Below are 18,584 nucleotides of genomic sequence, written 5' to 3'. Positions count from 1 at the left end.
TAAATGAGTTCTTCATCAAGCTCTCGTGAACCTTCACCATCTATGAAACAAACTTTACCAAACGATTATGGAGCACCTATTGAATATTTCTTACGAGCTGCACAATGGCAAAGAGCAGTCTCACCAAGGTTAGGTGTTCCACCAGCTCCTGTCAAAAATAGCATTTGGTCAAGTCCTTATATAAGATATGGTCTCCCACTAGGTTTGCTAGCTACAGCAGGAGCAGTTATGATGTTGAAAAGAAATAAAGCAAATGTTGTAAATAATACTGAAGTAGCTGAAGTTAAACAAACTCCAACACCTTCACAAGCAAAACCTTCAATGACTCCTGAACCTATGGAAGTACAAACTCCTGTTCAAAAGTCAACTCCTAAACCGACTCCAACATTTAAACCAGAACCTACTCCTCAAATAAATCGTAAAACTCCTGCGTTTCCTTACTGAAAAAATAACGTTATTTTTATTTAATATTAAAATTTTTATTTGATTGAAATGACAAATAAAGTCACTGAAGCAATGAAACAAGAGTTTTTGGTAGAATACATTAAATCAGGAACTATTCCAGAAGGTTTTTACATTCATACTATGAAGGATGGTAGAGTTCAGTTTAGAAAGATAAAGCAACCATTAGATAAAGAAGGAATTTTGAGAAAGATTAAACTTCATGAGGACAACATTGCTGAACTTAAGAAGAAGTTAGAAGAGTTGGATAAAGGAAGAGAGTTATAAAGCAATGAATTCAACAGGGTGAAAAAACAGGTGAGATCTCACCACTTCACCTAAATTTATTTTTGTGCTATGTTTTCATACGTGTGAGGGTGGTGATATCATTAATTTTTAAAATTATTTTTTATTTTATTTTTATATAAATGACGAAAACTATTGAGATAACAAACTACAACGGTCATGAGTTCAAGAATTTGTTCTTCGTTCCTCGTGAAAATACATTCTATCAGATACGAGGGAGAAAGGGTAAAGTTAGTTTGAGCGTTTATGACTACAAGCATAATGGAAAGTTTATACAAGCATATGATACAAACGGTAAACGTGTTTCATTAGCTTTGTCAAAACTTACAGGTATAAACTATGACAGTGATTTTGACCTATATGAAGAAGAAAGTGAGTCAGAAGATTATGAGCTGTTATATGAAGCACAGCAATGGGAGGAGTTGCAATACTTTTGTAAGTGAGAACGTTTATTTTTTTACATTAGTGAGAACGTTTATTTTTTCATTAGTGAAATCGTTAGCGAAAATGTTAGTGAGGTGAAGTGGTTGGCGGCTTTATAAATATTTAAGGTTAAGTTGGTGTTTGTGTTTGTGTTGTAAAATATACGTTAACGGTTTCGTAAAGTGTCAAACTGTTATCTTGGGTAAGGTGGAACGCAGTGTCGCCGTACCCTTGATATATATACTAACTGAGTTTACGTTCATGTTTAACATAGAGTTTACGTTCATGTTTGACATAGAGTTTACGTTTAGTTTCGATGAAGTCTTTACGTTCATGTTTAACATAGAAAAAGGTCAGGTGAGTGGGGCTTCCAGGCACTTCGTGCCCTCTAGCCCCGAAGATGTTTAGTATAAATGAAGTTTTTATTCTGAGTCAAAGTTCGGGTCTTCTGCGTTATATGCAACGTAATTGAACCATATCTTGTATGGATGGTTCAAATCCGATGAAACAGAAATGGTTTCACCGGGGACTAATACCAAGTTTCCTTCCCAGTAGTCTTGACCATTGCTAAAGAATATGCAAACCAATTCTTCGAATACAATTTCTTGTCCACTTTTGCGTTGGAAAATGACTCTTACACGGTCACCTGGAATGACTCCATCTTTTTCGTTGTCTTCATTCTGTAACGAAATAGTACGAACGAGGAAATGGTTGACAATTTCAACTTGGAATTCGCAAGGAGTTGTGCGAAAAACCCAGCCAACATTTTCGGCTCCGTACTCGTCAGCTAGTTCATCCTCGTCATAGCTGTACGAGTACGGAGTGAAGTTTATGGCTGCACGGGCAAATTGAATTTGAATTGGGCTGCGTAAGGTAGGAAGCAACTGGTTGAAGAGTCGTTCTTGAAGTACTCTTACAAGAGTGGGACAATAGCGGACAAGTTCGTCTGCATATTGAATTGAATTCGAACAAATTTGTTCGAATTGGACTGTCGCCGAAACTAGTTGACCAAGAGCTGTAGAATACTCTGAGGTCTGTTCTATACTTTCTTCTATAGAAGAAGCCATGTATTCATCAGCTTTTGACTGCAATTGTTGGCGCAATTGGAAGTTAGATTGTTCGGGGTCAAAGCGAGTCTTTGGAGTGTCATCTGGGACTGGGAGTGACCGTGGAGGATGACAATCCTCTTCCTGGATAGTTGAATCGGAATCGCTACTGTCTTGGTATGACATTGAGCTAAAATGAAGTGAAAAAAACCGACCACTTTATTTTTTTCAAATAAGAGTTTGAGATGAACCGTTTTCGTCAACGGTAACCCTCTCTATTTTTTATTTTATTTAATAGTTACCGTTGGAAAACCGTTCCATCTCAAATATTGAATGAACTATAAACGTTTTTTGTTTTCTATATATACTTTTTTGTCCAACGGTAAAACTTTTTACACAACGGTTTTTGAGAGTCGTCGCCGTTGACTTTTTTGTAGAGCACTCAAAATAGTATAACTTTGTCCGGACAAGTAAGGGTCTATCGTCGCTACAGGAAAAGTTACAGGCGTTCCAAGGAAGTATACTTTGAGAAGCCTTTTCCCCCTTATAGAATGAGATAGGACGGTTATTTTACAAAACTGACAACACTTTGACCGAGTAGTTTTTGTGCTGAACAAAAAGTGTCATATAAACATCTGTCAAAAACCGCTTTTTAACTTCACTTAAAATGCCACGTAAGCTACGTAAGAATATACGTAAGAGGAAGAGAGCATTGAAACATCCAATAGTAAAACTGACACCACAACAACAGTTGCAACAACAAATGATGAATGACCCCACTATGCTGCAACAAATGTCAAGCAACCCTATGCTTTTAAACCGAGTTATTGGTGCACAGAGTGGGGTTTAAGAGCGGCACTTTTAGCGAAAATGGCAGGCTATGGTGGAGCTGCAGACGGAACAGCTTATAACCCTCAAAGTCAAATGAATTTGAGTTCACTCAAAAATCAAATAACAGATGTCAAAAAGTCAAACATAGACATACAGAAACAAATAAGTGAAAACGAAAAGAAACTAGAATATGACAGACACACAAAGAAACTCAATGAGTTAAACGTAGAGAAAAAGAAGAAAGAAGAACAACTGAAAGAACTAAGTACAGAGGAATATGCGAAAAAAGTGTCAGAAAAAGCAGCAGAAGTAGCAAAAATGGAACAAGATGTTATAAATTTGAAAAACCATACTACTCAATATAAAGTACTGAAAGATGAAGAGATAAAACAAAAAGCCCTGAAGACATATATGGATAGCGATGAGTATAAAAAAGAAGTTGAAGCAAATGTAAAGGCAGAAAAACTTTTACAGTTGCAAAACCAAACCGTACAGTATGAAAACTTAGCACAAGAAAGTAAAAATAACGACGCAGCCATGCAAAAGGCAATGAAAAGCGCAGATATTATAAAAGCTAATAATGACTGGTTAGATGCCCAAGCCAACGCTAAAGCAGCCCAACTTATAGGGTCAATAAGGACAAAAATACAAGCGGATGAAGACAGTTCAAATGAAGCTTTAATGAATGCTGACTTTAAGAACGCCTTCGAAGCTCTTCATAGTAAGGTGAAACTAGTGAACGACTTCTCATCTGGAAAGAAACTGAAGTCTGAAGGTTTCGACAAAGAGTTAAAAGAAGTAGCACAAAATATGACGAAAATAACAGATGCAGCAACTAGACAGGCAGTTCAAAGTGCCTATGACGCCGTTAGAGCAACTGTTGTGGAAAGTCAAGAAAAAGAGTTACAACAGACCAAAACAGACCTAGTAAATGCTTTCTTAAAAACGAAAAGTCAGGTAGGACATTATGCTGCAGATGGAACATATGTGCCAGCTGGTGGAACTTATATACCACCAAACCCTCCAAGAGAAGCACCTGCACCAGGACTACCTAAAACATTTACATCGTCACATGGACACAGACACAAGCATGCACCAAAACCAACACAACAACCAACAGTTCAAAATCCAGCACAACAACAACAACCAACAATTCAAAATCCAGCACAACAACCACCTCCACAACCAGCACAACAACCACCTCCACAACCAGCACAACAACCAGCACAAACAGAGCAAGGACATAAAAGAAGTAGAGAACAAGGAAACCAAGAATTCTTAAAAATGCTTAAGGAAGATTATGGTTACCCAGATACTCTTGACTTTAGTGACAGATATAAAGAAGCTATTAGAAAGTTCAAGGAAGGAAATACTGACCCGAACCTATTTAGCTTTATGGCTCAGCACCAAATGGGATATAATTTCAAACCTGGAAAATACAAGCTCGCTAAGGGATATGATTTAATAGCATATCATCCAAATGACATGAATGAATTTACTCCGAGATATTTGATGTCAGAGCTAAATGATAATTCAACTCTCTTCATGAAACGCGTAAAAAATAGAGACGGAACGAAAGAAGAAAGGTTTATGAGTCCGGATGACTTAGATAGGGAACTTTTTAAAAACGGTCTCGGAATATATGAAATGCCACCAGATGAGGTACAAGAAACTCCACAGGAAGAAGTTCAGATACAACCAGACATGGAAGAAATAGTTCAGCAACAAGAGCTAGAAGAGCCTGAAGGAAACGAACAAGTCCCTCCTTTGGAAACTAACTTCACAGAACTAGATGAAGATTTGGAACAGCCGAAAAATCTTGACCCTCAACAAGAGTATGCGGAGAATATGGAATCTTTCCAAGAGTCTAAGAAAAATTCGGCTGACATAGTAGAAGAATATCGAAAAATGTTCGCCGACATACAAAAGACTCCAACATCAGATGAAAATATTCAGCATAGAATGGAAGAACTGAAAGAAAATGTACGCAAATACAATAATCCTTTTTACTTACGACCATATAACGTTCAATCTTTGGCTGAACTCGGTGAAAATAAAAGGTTAAATTTCAACAAAACATATAGAAATGAAACATTGTTTAAAGTTCATTCAGAACCTAACCAATATGGAAACAAACCTACTTTTGTTTCTGCAGACTATGGAACTACAATGAGATGGGGTCATAAAGCTAATCCGGATAGGTGGTTCATAAACTTACAACCTCAATTCCAAGAAGTTGTAGATGCAATGGAAGTGAATGGTGAACCAGATATAGCTGGTATTTTCAGCGCGGCTTTAATGCCATTGAAAGATATGAAACATGCAGATATTTTGGACCAGTATGAAATGAACATGGCTGATGGAAATATAACACCTGACGTTCTAGAACATTTATCTCAAAGAACTACACAGAACCATAGAGATGGTATATTTGGTGAAGAGTTTAGAAAGAAAGTTAGGGAGAGAGAAGGAAGAGAACCTATTGTACATGACCTTGCAAACGAAAGTTTGCAAAATGTCATAAAAACTTACTTTGCAGACAATGAATCGAGAATGGATGAATATTTAAGAAAACTCAAATGGACAGTACCAAATGAAATGTTAGTATTGAAAAACATGTTCCTTGACAAAATAAAAACCAACTACAGAAATAAATGACGCAAGACTGAAACATTGGGTAAAAGCTTTCCCATTCACAAAAGATATTATTGGTAACATGGAAAGAAAACCAGAATGGCTACAAAAACATATATTTGGAAACGAGCTTATTCCATATGGACAAGCTCTGTTTGAAGAGCTTGAACCGGAAACTCAGGAAAGAGTCATGCAAACAATACGCGAAGACTCAAATACAAACTATGACAAAATCTTTCTAGGATATAGGTTACCTGAGATGGGCGACCAGAGCCCAAAGGCAAAAAGGACATGGGAAATTTACAACATACTAGGTGAACATGAGGCAAAGATGCAACAACTTGAAGCAGAGGGCAAGTTACCAAAAGCGACACCAAAGAAGAAGAGTAGAACAAAGTGAAAGTAGTGAAGAAGTAACTTCATCTAGTGAAAGTAGTGGCAATGAAGGAAAAAGAAGAGTTAAAAACTCAGTCAGGAAGAAAGTAAAGCTTGGTACGAAACAATTATGACATATAAATCCAACTATTCTATATTTTTACCCATATGAAATGTACGCCGCTCAGAATATTACGCCAACAGTTTTGGATGCCATGAACGGAAATGTTTCCGAATGTATAACGAATGCGACAATGCCATTAGAAGGTCAGAAATAGTTCCTGGAACTTACGAATATACAACTGCTGTTTCTTATGGAAACGTAGGTGAGTTTGGAGAAGGTTCTTCAACAACAGTAGATATTGCTTGCGACAGGTTTCATATTATTTCTATTGACAACTCATTCTTATACGTGGAACAAGACATTGAAATAAAACCTTCTGCCAAGTTGTCTGACAAGAAAGGTTGCAATGGAATTTTCTATGTCGGATACCAATATGCTCCAGAAGTTTTCATGGGATATAAGATATATTCTAACTCTGACTTAGTTCAAACAGTAACATGGGCAAACTATGAATGGTTCGCTTTGAGAAACTCAGTACAACCACAAGCTAGAGAACAAACAGACCAGTATGCAACTATTGAGAAAATAAGAAGACTTGACCCTAACGTTCCAGGAGTTTATGTTAACCTTTCTGGTTCAGATGGAAATGCTGCCACTAAAGTAAAACTGAAACTTAGAGTTCCTTTGTCATCTTTCCTCATCTTCAGGTTTTTAAGATACTTGCCAAACTGGGCAGGAAAAATTTCTATTGAACTTACTCCAAGCAAAAATAACTTAGTCATTGCACCAACACAAGACCCATTCACTCTTACAGACGTAAAGGGAACAAATAAAACGTCATTCGCCGACTTTTGCAAAGACAAAGTTGACTTAGACTTTGGTTTCTCAAACCTCAACACTGAAGTAAACTATTATTTCAATGCTGCTGGAACTGCTTGGGACCCAGTTAAGTTTACATGCGAACAGTTTGAATGCAAGAGAATAGAAAGCAGACTTGCAGTTTATATGTTGGACCCAGATATTTCAAATGCTTTAGCTGCCAAATATATTGCAGTTCCACTTATGTTCCCTATACACCAAATATCTGTCAAAGACTTTGCAGGTGAAGTTGGAAACCAAAGTGCTGACCCAGGTGCAAGAACAGATATTGCTTTAACAACTGCAATGAAACATGCAGATACTATGTTTGTACTGTTCAGACGAACTATAAATGACTATTCTTGTTTCTACAACCCTGGTATTAAATATCATATAAACATAGATGGCAAATATTATCCAAGAGAAGAATATTCTACAGTTGAGGATATGAGGTCATACAACTTGACATTAGATGCTATGAACTTTAACAACAACTTCACAACAACCATAAACCCTGAAATGCAAAGTTCTATTATGCCATATGTGAAAGTATGGACTCATACAGGAGGTCAAAAAACTCAATATACAAATGGAGACCGTTCAAACTTTTGGCTTGGCATTCCATTTGCTGACTCAGAAGACTTTATGGGTGGTATTTCAACTGTTGGTACAGTTCAAATACAATATACTGGTGACAGAGACGGTCCAGATGAACTGAGAGCAAAGAAGTTTACAAAACCAATAGCACTTTTCACGGAAGATGCTCTTTTGAAGATTCGTTCGATGAAACCTGCTGGGGCTCCTCAGATTGGCATAACGACAGCTTCCATCGAGCAGATTTTGGCAGCAGGTCAGTAAGTTGTTCTTGAACTGACTTCTCTCCGTCAAATATTGACAGTACGGCCAGTTTTGACATAATATTGTATTATAAACTTTCCTTTAGTAATATCGGTCAGTTTTGAAGTTATATTTTTGTCAACGTCAAGAACTTTCACCATCTCGGTTATACCAACTTTCTTTGCTTTATGAAAATATTTAGGTTCAGCAAAACTGCTATTCTATAACATTTTCCATTGTTTGTGTAAAGAACTATTCTGTCAATGTATTTGTATTGTTTGTGTGTGTAAACTTTGTTCTGCTTCAATTCGAAGAGATATCCGAATACGTCCATCTTTTTATTCTAAGTAAAATGTCATTTCCGAAAATAGAAGCGTAAGTGTTTCAAAAGGTTTAATGGCGGTGGCAGATGTGAAGTTAAATTCACCAACTCAAACAAACAGTCAAAGTGTTATTGTCAATGTCAAAGACAGAGATGTTGAAGTGGGGAAACCATACGAAGACGAAGATGGTATAACAATTGTTCCTGTAAAAGAACCAACATATCCTGAAGTTAGCAGAGACTTAAGTTCTGTTGCAGATATTCGAAACGACTACCAACAACTGAAAGACAAACTTCAAACTCAGGAGAAGATTTGTCAAGCTTTAAGTATAATGTTAAACTTGGTCGAACACAACCCTGTAAAAGTGAAACTCATATGTCATTGCACCTCATGAAGTTTTGAAAGAACTATTGAAACTTTTGACAGAGGCAGACGATATAAACATCAAAGAAATAGAACCCGACATTAGTTGCTGTGGTGTTTCATATAATGTCATTGACAAGATATACGTTATGAAAGGAGGTGAAACGTTGAACTTAAAATATAGTTTCCCAGACGTTATAAAAATATTTGACGACCACAACATTTCATTAAAATTTATTTGCTAAGTAAATGGCAGAAGACATAATGGTTTATACTATTACGACTAAAAACCCTGAGTCATATAATTCTATAACAACAAACTTACAAAGTCCTCAAGGACGATATTGTAAACTAACCTTAAACACAATGACGACTAAAGCCTGTTTTGCTCTTTTGACACCAGAAGACTTTATTGTTGTGAATGGTAAAAAATACTCCTTTGAAGATACTTACTCAGATATACCACCAACAGGTTTTGTTGACTTATTTAATACTTTAAGGACGGGTGTAACATGTGCTGCAACTAGAGCAGGTTTCATTATGTTTGGATGTCCGACTGAGTTTACTATAAACGATATGAGCTATAATACAAAACTTATTTCTGGTTTTTACTACCAACAGTTTCCTATAACAGGAAAAGGTGTCATACAAGGAATGTCTATTCCATTGACATTAAGCACACCAATCTTATATATTGTTTCAAACTTAGGTTCAAAGTGTTATTCGAATGTCGACAGAAACTATTATGACCAAAAGATACTTATGCGTATAAACAATACTTTCTCTGCTGGTTTGCCTATTGTTCATTCGAATGCAGAATTTTCAACCTTAGTGAACTCAAACACTTTGGCAAGTATAACGTTGACATTAGTTGACGCAAACTTTGTTCCTGTAAAACTTTTATGTCCTATGTATTTGTCAATGACGGCAGAAAGTTTCGAATTGGAAGATGCAACTGGTGAAAGTATTGTATTACAAGAACAACTTCAACAACAAATAGCTCAAGAACAACAAATGCAACAAATGGAACAACAAAGTCAAGAATAAAAAAATATTATTTTTTTATTTTTATAAAAATGTACAGAATAGATGTTTCAGATTTTTATGACTTCCAAGCATTCAGAAATATGTGTCCATTTAGAGACTATAACAAAGCAGTCGAGAATTTGAAACGTTTAGTCATTTATGTTGACTCTGCCCCAGAATGTTATGTTGAAAGAATGGGATGTTGTCTTTAACAAACCAAGAGCAACAATAGTTTCAGAACAAGAATGTAGACAGAAACTTAAGAAAATAAAAGTTGTACAAGTTGGAATGAAGATGTTAGATGCTTGGGATATCTTATTGTCAAAGTTAGAAGATTTTTCAGTTCGAGGTATAAAGTTCTATACACCTTCTCCAAACTTCTATTCTATCTTCACTGGATATAAATACGAACAAGTAGAATGGAAAGAAAATATTATAGAAGCTTGGTTAGACCATGTCAAAGAAATTATATGCAATGGAAACGAAAAGGTTTATGAGTATATCTTATGTTGGTTTGCAAACATCTTACAACATCCAAGTGCTAAAAATGAAACTGCTCTCATTATAATTGGAAAACAAGGAACAGGTAAGAATACTTCTTTACAGATATCTTATGCAAACTATTAGAAGGTTATTCGAACCCTAATATGACAAACTTAGAAAACATCTGCGGTAAATTTAACTCTCAATGAGAATATGAAACTTATAGTTTGCAATGAACTTCAAAGTATAGATACAACAAAAGTTTTGAACTCAGATGCTTTGAAGAGTCTTATAACAGACAAAGTTGGAGTTGTTGAAAGAAAGTATAAAGACCAAAGAGTTTGTGAAAATGTTGCAAACTTCATTATGGTTTCAAACAATGCTGTTCCGATGAAGTTAGAAAGTTCTGACAGAAGATATGTAGTTGTCAGAACGTCAGATTCTCATATGCAAGATACAGAATATTTTGACGACTTAGCAGAAACTTTGACATCTGACTTTTACAACCACTTGTTCTCATATTTCATGACATTAGATATTTCTAAGTTCAATCCAAGACAAATTCCACATACCGAAGAGAGACAAACATTGTTAGAAGCAAACAAGAGTGTATATGAACTGTTCATAGATGAAACTGACTTTGTGTTTAGATGAAAGGTCATTGTACGATTCGTATAAACAATATTGTCAAGAATATGGTTATATGACAGCTTCTAAACGAACATTCTTGGCAAATGTCAAAAGTCTTTTAGATGTTCAGAATGGTGTATATACAAAGAAAAATTTTTCTGAGTAAATTTTAAAAAAATATTTTTTTATCCGATAGAAAAGATGAAAATTCATCTCAGTAAATAAGTACATGACAGGACTTAAAGAAGAACTAGACCATTCACATATTTGAATGTTTACTTCTACCATTTTGAAAAGTCTTCATTCAGCAAAGTTTGGAACATCGAACCAGTTAAGTTTGCTATTGTGACTAAAAATGGTGCGAAATTTGAAGACTTAGACATAGAAGGTTTGTTAACAGTCAAAGAAAGTTTTGACAGAAGGTTCTCAAACCTTAAAGAAGGCAAAGCATACAAACTTGTTATACCTTATGAACCAAAGAAAGCAGACGACTATGAATATTATGAGTCTAAGAGTTGAAGAAGTTCAAGGTAAATTAGGTAAAAAGATTTTAGAGTCTAAGCCAGTGTTTGCTCCTAAAGAGGAAGAGAACATTGACATTGACCCAGAAATGTTCTAAAAATAAAATTTTATTTTTACATGTCAAATTTCTTTTCTGGAACTGGCTCTGGTTCAGGTTCTTTCTTCTCTTCTTCTTTTTCTTTCTTTTTCTTTCTTCTTCTTTTCTGGTGGAGTTATGTCAAATTTGGCGCAACCATATTTATGTAAAAGTTCTTTGTCCTTTAATAGCTCTTCTATTCTGTTTTCTATTTCATCTTCAAGAACAGCGCATGTGTCTTCTTTGCATTCTAAGAAGTTTTGTTGGACTTCATCTCTCCAAGAGGCGTCATCTCTGTCAACAAGTCTGTCATTGACAAATTTTAAGACTTCTCTGCTAATGTTTTATGGTTCTTGTCATATTCCCAGAAACAGAACTTTAGAACAAATTCACCTTTCTTGTTTACACTATGTAAGATTTTATGGTCGACAGATGTTTTGCTGTCGAAAAGCTTGTCTCGAATATAGATAGCGAAATCGCTAGACATTTTCTAAAAGATAAAAATTTTAATTTTTCTAAAAATATGTTAGAAAAAAAGTTTGCTGACATTGACAAGAAATTTGAGAATGTTTTAAACAAGAACAAGAGGAAGTTAGAAAATGCTCAGATAAAGCCTATACATGACAAGTTCTTATTTGCTCAGAATGGTATAACAGGTCTAATTGCACCACCTGGGTCGGTAAGACTTTCACTTATCTTAAAATGGCTGCACAACAACAAGAACTAGATGAGAAGAACCCATTCTATGAGTTAGTTGTTATTTGTAGTACTTCTGGTCAATTTGACCAAACCGTCAATTCGTTCAAAGATATTATAAAGAAGTCTAAGTTAGTATGTATAAAGGATACTGAGTTGTTAGATTGGATAAAGAAGTACCAAAGAAGAGTTTTGAAGTATAATGCTATAAATGAGTATATAAATTCTAAGTTTAAAGACCCAAATGAGGAAATGCAGAGAATATTAGAGAAGAAACACTTCAGAAACAAACAGAAAGAGATAGAATACATTTCGAAGAAATTGCAATCTTACGATTGGAAGACTTACCCTCATAGATGTCTTCTTATCTTAGATGATTTCGCCTCTCATCCTTTGTTAAAGAACAGAGAACAAGATATGTGTCGAATTCTTAAGAAGCTCAGACACTTTAACATCTCAGTCGTAATATGTGTACAGACAGCAAAGAGTTTAAGTAAGGATGTTAAAAGAATACTTACTGACATTATACTTTTCCCCGGATTGTCCGAAGACGATTTCATGGAACTTATGAAAGAGTCCATGGCAGGTAAGTTTGACAGACATGAACTATGGGAGAAGTACAAAGTCATACAAGACCCTCATACTTCTTTCAGAATTCATATCTACGCAAACAAAGTTCAAATTGTAAAAAGTCAAGCTTGAAAAATAAAGAGTTCATTTACTCTGCTTGTTTGAAGGCGACCCCGAAAAAAGTCTGTCTCGCTGTGCTTCACTGTTTTCATAGAGTTTTGGCGACTGGGGTTTTTTCCCTACTCGCTGTTCTTCACTGTTTTCATACGGAATCTCTTCTCTCGGTTTTCCGAGGGAAGCAAGCATATGAGGAAATTCATGATTTTTGTTGCTGAATTCAATAAAAATATATTTTAGGTGAAGTGGTGAGATCTCACCTGTTTTTTCACCTAATTTTTCACCCCAGTTATTTTATAAGCGTTTTACATGAATTGTACGATGTATATTTGAAATCCTAAACAGTTTTGTAGCTTCTATTTCTTCTTTTAGTACATCGAATGTTTTAACAATGCCGAAAGTTTCTTTATACTTCTTCTTGACGTCAGATAGAAGGAAATCTTCTGCTGTTGGATAGTTTTTGTTCAGAAATTCTAACATGTTCATTTTATCTTCTGCTGGCTTTTCTGCTTCTTTCTTTAAGTCTGCATAGTCGTTTCGCATACGTTCTATCTCTTTGACGGAGTAGTTATATTTCCTCATTGCTGCTTTACATTTAGAACATTGCGGGTTCATTTTTGCGTTATATTCTGAAACCTTACCTGCTAAAACAACTAAGGCGTCAATGGTTTTCTTTAACTCAAAAGCTGCTGGTTTTATCTGTTCATTCCATACCTTACCTCTTCTATCTTTATCTCTTATCTGCCATACACATTCTGCAACTAACGAAACAAAGTTGTCGTAGGTCTTAAATTCTTCAGATTTATATATGTCAGAAACATTCTTATATACCATGTCGCAATCTTTGTCCATAACCTTATGGTTGCAATGAAAACCAAGGAATTCATAATTTACCTTTCGTATGAACTTCTTTATTTCTACTGAGTCAGTTGGTTTGACTTCAATTTCGTCAAATTCAGGAATAGTGAGTTTTTGTTGTTGGATTTCAGGTAGTTTAGGCAAATGGTCAATAATGTCCTGCATTTCATAAAGATACTGTTCATTTGTTTCATCTTTCGCACTACAGTCTAAATTACTTGTTAAAAGTTCTTGCTTTATCTTCTGGATTTTTGTTTCAAAAGTATATGAAGAAGGAATGAAGTTTTTCATCTCTACTAACATAGACGTTGGATTCATGACTAACGAGTTTGGTGCTGTTGTTTGAATTGTTGTTGTGCCGATTGTTGAAATCATATCTTTTATACAAAATAAAAAAATAAATAAAATAAAACTAACTTTATTTTTTCTATCTTAAGGAAATTCATGAAAATTCAAGAGGGTAGAAATGAGGTTAGATCTAACCATCTACCCGACATTCTCGTCAAATACAAAAAAATGACACTTTTTCATTATATAACTGTTATTTTTGACGAAGTGAAGATTAACACTTCGTCAAAAAAATCCCTGAAATCATATCTTTTATACAAAAAAATGAAGAATAACTTTCACTTTTTCATTATATAACTGTTATTTTTGACGAAGTGAAGGTTTGCACTTCGTCAAAAAAATCCCTGAAATCATATCTTACATACAAAATAAAAAAAATAAATAAAATAAAACTAACTTTATTTTTTCTATCTTAAGGAAATTCATGAAAATTCACGAGGGTGAGAAAACAGGTGAAAAAACGGGTGAGATCTCACCTCTTCACCTAAACATTATTTTTACTGAATTCAGCAACAAAATTCAAATTGTAAAAAGTCAAGCTTGAAAAATCTAAGTGTTTAGTCTTAGTAAGATGGTAGCTTCTTAAAGCAAATACCATTGCTGAGTTTTATGTACGTGAAGAGAAGTACAATGAATTCAATTACGAGTACAATTGCAATGACAACTAAGGCAACTATTTTTGTCTTTTGCCAGCAAGGGTACTTCTTCTCTTCCAATGGTTCGGCAGAACTATAGTCACTCATGAGAAATGCCAAAACGGTTTAATAGAAAAAGTGTCATTTTTTCATGTCCGAAGACTCGAAGGTGCAACACTTCCAAAATACGACGAACTCAGAAGAGCAGATGGCAGTATCTTCTTGACAACTTCTTTGAGTTCTCCAAGTACACCTTGGAAAATGCTGAAGAACTCCGACACAGAGAATTTGGAGAAATTGCACTCCAATACTACCTTGACAAACAAAGGGTAAACAAAGGGTAAAATAAGACTAAAACTTAACGTTTAAAAAGTGACATTTTTATGAGCTCCGAGTCACCGAGAAAACTTGGTCAGATGTTAGCAGCTTACTTCCCTGAGAGGATGGAAGCGTTTACATACATAAGGTTCAAAAACAACGAACCTGGAATTGCGTACCAAATTCGCAATTACATGACCATGGAAGAGTACGAAAGGTTCCTACAAGAGAAACCAGCTCTAAACAACTCAGAAAAGAAAGAATAAAAAGTTTAACTCGTAATTGTTTATTTTTTTACTTGTATGGGCAAGCTGCAAGAATGAAGTCGACTATCTCGGTCTTTGTCTTGACCAGTTGGACGGCTCTTGCGAGTACGTCTGTTTTGCGGTCTCCAGCTGGTGTCTGACCTTCGTAATTGCGCATGTTCTGAGAGCTCCAACTGTAAATGATTGTAGGATGAAGAGTCTCTCAGACTGCTTGAGGTAGTCTCACGGTCACGAACCGAATCTGTGGTACGAGTCGAATCGGTCGATTTGAGGGAAGAGACTGAAAGCCTGTCGTCTTCCATAGGGGCTGTGGCATAATCTTTGCGTAAACGGTTCAGACCTTCTTCGAACTCTTGGTCTCTCTTCGATTTGGATTGAGATTGGAATTGCTGGGGTGGAGCTTGCTGGAACATCCAAGGGTTGGGGAAGTAAGGCATAGGCTGAGGAGGGTAGTTCGGGAAGCCTTGTAGTGGAAATTGGTAGTAACCTTGAGGTGGAAATTGGTAGTAATTTGGTGGAGGGACTTGCTGGAACTGAGGTGCAGGGGCTGGTGCTTTAGGTTCTTCTGGCTTGGGAATGGGCTCGGTTGGTGGGACGTCGGACATTCGTTTGTGGCTTAACCGTCGGACCACAACGATAAAAATCTCTGCTACTAGCAGTACTTCTACTGACAGTAGCAGTACTTTTACTGACAGTAGAAGTACTTTTTCTGACAGTAGAAGTACTTTTACTGACAGTAGCAGTACTTTTACTGACAGTAGCAGTACTTTTTCTGACAGTAGAAGTACTTTTACTGACAGTAGCAGTACTTTTACTGACAGTAGCAGTACTTTTACTGACAGTAGCAGTACTTTATCGTCGAAAACCCTCTCAAATTTTCCTTTTTACTGACGGTAGCAGTACTTTTACTGACAGTAGCAGTACTTCTACTGACAGTAAAAGTACTTTTACTGACAGTAGCAGTACTTTTTCTGACAGTAGCAGTACTTTTTCTGACAGTAGCAATGGTCGAGGTCGAACCTACCGACGAGGCAATTTACCTAATTGAAATTAACGAGCTTGTTAAAGACTTCCTCAGGCAGAATGTAAAAGGCAAGCTTGTTAACGGTTGGATAACGGGAAGGGCTGCCTTGAATCTCGAGACTTCGACTGGAATTCCAATTCAAATACCAGACGGGACAGCCTACGATGGCATAAAGCAAGCAAAGAAAGAAGCTCTTCTCAAGTTCTTTGCCAAGCGTCCTTGGATACTACTTCCAAACAAGGAGAACCCTTTCCCAAGAATGAACCAAATTCTCAAGGGTCTCCTTCACTTCTCTGGTCAACCATTCTACATAACCTGTGAAGGCGACATCCAACCAGTTCAGTAAACCTTAACGTTTAGAGTAAAAACATTTTTTTCATTTTTTGAATGAAGCAAGTTAAATTCGTCCCACACCAAACTCAATGGACCGATGAAGAGTTTCAAGCTATGGTTGAAGGTGTTGAGAACGACATAGACGGCGAACTTGAAGGAGCTCAAACCACAATTGCAACCAAAATTGCACAAGTCAAGGAACAGATAGCTCCACTTAAAGCTACCAAAGCTACTCTTGACCTCATGGATAGTTACCGTTTAGATGTCAAGAGTGGAATAAGACAATTAAAATTAAAACTTCTAAACTACGAAGCTATACTCCAAAAGTTAGCAGAAATGAGAAGACTTTACCAGAGCTACTTACATGTAAGGGACTTACCTTCAAGCAGTCCGACCAAAGATGAATTTGTTGACATTGTCCCAATTTTGTCCGAAAGTCAGCTCAGATGTTTCGAACTGCTCCCAACATATCCGGAATATGAACGTTTGCCTGAACTCTTCCACAATCTCAAAAAACGTTTTTTGGTTCTCATGTTCCAAACTTTTATCGGAAGAGACAACAAACTTTCAGAAGAAGAACAAGATATTATTTTAAACTTGTTGTATGACATAACTGTCATAACAAGCTTTTTGAAGTAAAACCGTCATTCTCAAACCACTTCATTTTTCGATGTCCGAACAAGCACCGAAGCCAAACTCAATGGCAGATGTCCTTTCAAGGTTGCCAGACAAGCGCCCAGTTCAAATTCAAATTGCCCAATTGAACGCTCATCTGTCAAACACCATTCAGACTCTCCAAAGTAGTCTTATGGAAGAGATAACCAATCTCAAAGTCGAAGTCCTCACGAACCAAGCTTCCAATAAGAAAGTCCTGAACGATTTCGCGGAAACCTTGCGCCAATACAACATAGAGAACCAAAACCTTGCCCGACTCATCTACCGTTTCTTCGAAGAGATAGATGCCATCTGGAAGGTACTCGGAAAGGACAGAACCTCCAACACCGTAATTCGTGAACACAGAATTGCCGAAGGTATTATCAAAGAAGAGGAAGAAGAGGAAGAAGAGGAAGAAGAGAAACACGAAGAAGAGGAAGTTTGGGCAACCCTTGTTGCCGATGACACTTACGAAATTTCCCAACCCTACCCATACAAATCCGCAACAGGGAGACGGCAAGGTTCTTACCCCAGTCCTCAACAACTTGGGACACTTGAACCTTAACCTTCGGAATCGCGGTTCAATTTCCATGGGCAAGCTTGTCGCAATTCAATGGGTTCCAAATCCAGGCAAGAAGACGAAGGTCAGACACATTGACGGTGACAAGCTCAACAACCGTAAGGAGAACCTCGAGTGGTTCTAAGAGTAAAAAAATTTTATTTTAGGGGGAAACCCCAAGTAAATTTAGGTGTTTATTTGGATAAGTATGTTAAATTAAGGGTAATTTGCAAAATTAGTTCCCGACCTTTGAATTGGGCTCTTTCGTTATCCCAGTTGCGTAGGAGGTCGTCCCAGAGGAGTTGGTAGAATTGCCAATTCAAGGACGATTTGTCCTCCCAGGCATTGAGGATGTACTGCTCGTAGAGTTTCATGACCTCTGCCTTGCACCAGACACCCTCTCCCTTGGAACGTAAGGCTTCTTCGAAGTGCTCGAATGCGATTGGCTGCTTGACCATCCGAAATGACACTTTTTGTCCGTTTGGTCAATGTTCGTGTCTCGTGCCATAGTCGACGAAAATACAGACAAACAGGTTATATATGAGTTTGAGACCAAGAATGGTGTAACTCGACCTGTCCGATTCAAAGACTCCGAGGGCGACCATGAAATTAAACGGAAATTAGCTAGGAAGGAATATAAAAATTTTTTATTTCATGCAATGTTTTATTTCTGTGCCGTCTTCAAGTATGCCCCAATACTTACGCTTGGAGAGGACATGAACTTCGGAAAATACCTTATCTAGCTTAAAACAGCCCATCTTTTCACCGACCATTCCCATTTCAATGAGTTTGTTGTATCCTTCTTCGTTCGTCATGAGTGCGTCAATGTTCTCATAGTAAACCACAACTTTGGATTTGACTTCGGAGAAGAATTTGTTGTAGTTGTCAAGGACTGCCTTTGCGAACTGAGGGTAAGACCAATGTTCGACAATAGGTTTTAATGTGGTTACTAAGCCACTTTGACCTTG

At 36.6% G+C, this 18,584-nt stretch overlaps 4 protein-coding genes and 11 pseudogenes across 15 annotated transcripts, besides 3 other annotated features; 11 read left to right on the top strand and 4 right to left on the bottom strand.

Annotated features, from left to right (window-relative positions):
• Positions 1-1,419: part of a mobile genetic element that runs on past the window's edge.
• Positions 4-441, top strand: TVAGG3_1051030 (annotated as a pseudogene). The gene has a single exon. A coding segment is annotated over exon 1 (438 nt).
• Positions 713-1,419: a terminal%2Cinverted (terminal inverted repeat of Maverick-1B transposon ID:TVAGG3_1051020).
• Positions 1,420-1,592: 173 nt separating this feature from the next.
• Positions 1,593-2,402, bottom strand: TVAGG3_1051010 (uncharacterized protein; the record flags this gene model as incomplete). The annotated part of the gene is made up of 1 exon (XM_001297256.1): positions 1,593-2,402. The coding sequence occupies one exon, from the start codon at positions 2,400-2,402 to the stop codon at positions 1,593-1,595; it is 810 nt and encodes a 269-aa protein (XP_001297257.1).
• Positions 2,403-2,883: 481 nt separating this feature from the next.
• Positions 2,884-3,039, top strand: TVAGG3_1051000 (annotated as a pseudogene). Its single transcript has one exon. A coding segment is annotated over exon 1 (156 nt).
• Positions 3,040-4,077: 1,038 nt separating this feature from the next.
• Positions 4,078-4,329, top strand: TVAGG3_1050990 (annotated as a pseudogene). Its single transcript has one exon. A coding segment is annotated over exon 1 (252 nt).
• Positions 4,330-4,331: 2 nt separating this feature from the next.
• TVAGG3_1050980 lies at positions 4,332-5,468 on the top strand (annotated as a pseudogene). Its single transcript has one exon. A coding segment is annotated over exon 1 (1,137 nt).
• A 177-nt stretch (positions 5,469-5,645) lies between these two features.
• Positions 5,646-6,081, top strand: TVAGG3_1050970 (annotated as a pseudogene). The gene has a single exon. A coding segment is annotated over exon 1 (436 nt).
• Positions 6,082-6,534: 453 nt separating this feature from the next.
• Positions 6,535-18,584: part of a mobile genetic element that runs on past the window's edge.
• Positions 6,571-7,606, top strand: TVAGG3_1050960 (annotated as a pseudogene). Its single transcript has one exon. A coding segment is annotated over exon 1 (1,036 nt).
• TVAGG3_1050950 lies at positions 8,212-8,746 on the top strand (annotated as a pseudogene). The gene has a single exon. A coding segment is annotated over exon 1 (535 nt).
• Positions 8,868-9,548, top strand: TVAGG3_1050940 (uncharacterized protein; the record flags this gene model as incomplete). Its single annotated transcript, XM_051255742.1, has 1 exon — positions 8,868-9,548. The coding sequence occupies one exon, from the start codon at positions 8,868-8,870 to the stop codon at positions 9,546-9,548; it is 681 nt and encodes a 226-aa protein (XP_051081316.1).
• TVAGG3_1050930 lies at positions 10,224-10,806 on the top strand (annotated as a pseudogene). Its single transcript has one exon. A coding segment is annotated over exon 1 (583 nt).
• Positions 11,276-11,725, bottom strand: TVAGG3_1050920 (annotated as a pseudogene). The gene has a single exon. A coding segment is annotated over exon 1 (450 nt).
• Positions 11,762-12,636, top strand: TVAGG3_1050910 (annotated as a pseudogene). The gene has a single exon. A coding segment is annotated over exon 1 (875 nt).
• TVAGG3_1050900 (organellar and viral DNA polymerase type B) lies at positions 12,916-13,854 on the bottom strand (the record flags this gene model as incomplete). The annotated part of the gene is made up of 1 exon (XM_001324627.1): positions 12,916-13,854. The coding sequence occupies one exon, from the start codon at positions 13,852-13,854 to the stop codon at positions 12,916-12,918; it is 939 nt and encodes a 312-aa protein (XP_001324662.1).
• TVAGG3_1050890 lies at positions 15,075-15,651 on the bottom strand (annotated as a pseudogene). Its single transcript has one exon. A coding segment is annotated over exon 1 (577 nt).
• Positions 16,458-17,042, top strand: TVAGG3_1050880 (uncharacterized protein; the record flags this gene model as incomplete). Its single annotated transcript, XM_051255741.1, has 1 exon — positions 16,458-17,042. The coding sequence occupies one exon, from the start codon at positions 16,458-16,460 to the stop codon at positions 17,040-17,042; it is 585 nt and encodes a 194-aa protein (XP_051081315.1).

This window comes from Trichomonas vaginalis, chromosome I, assembly GCF_026262505.1.
Source record: "Trichomonas vaginalis G3 chromosome I, whole genome shotgun sequence".
Lineage (NCBI taxonomy): Eukaryota > Parabasalia > Trichomonadida > Trichomonadidae > Trichomonas > Trichomonas vaginalis.
This window is presented reverse-complemented; position numbering and strand designations above follow the sequence as displayed.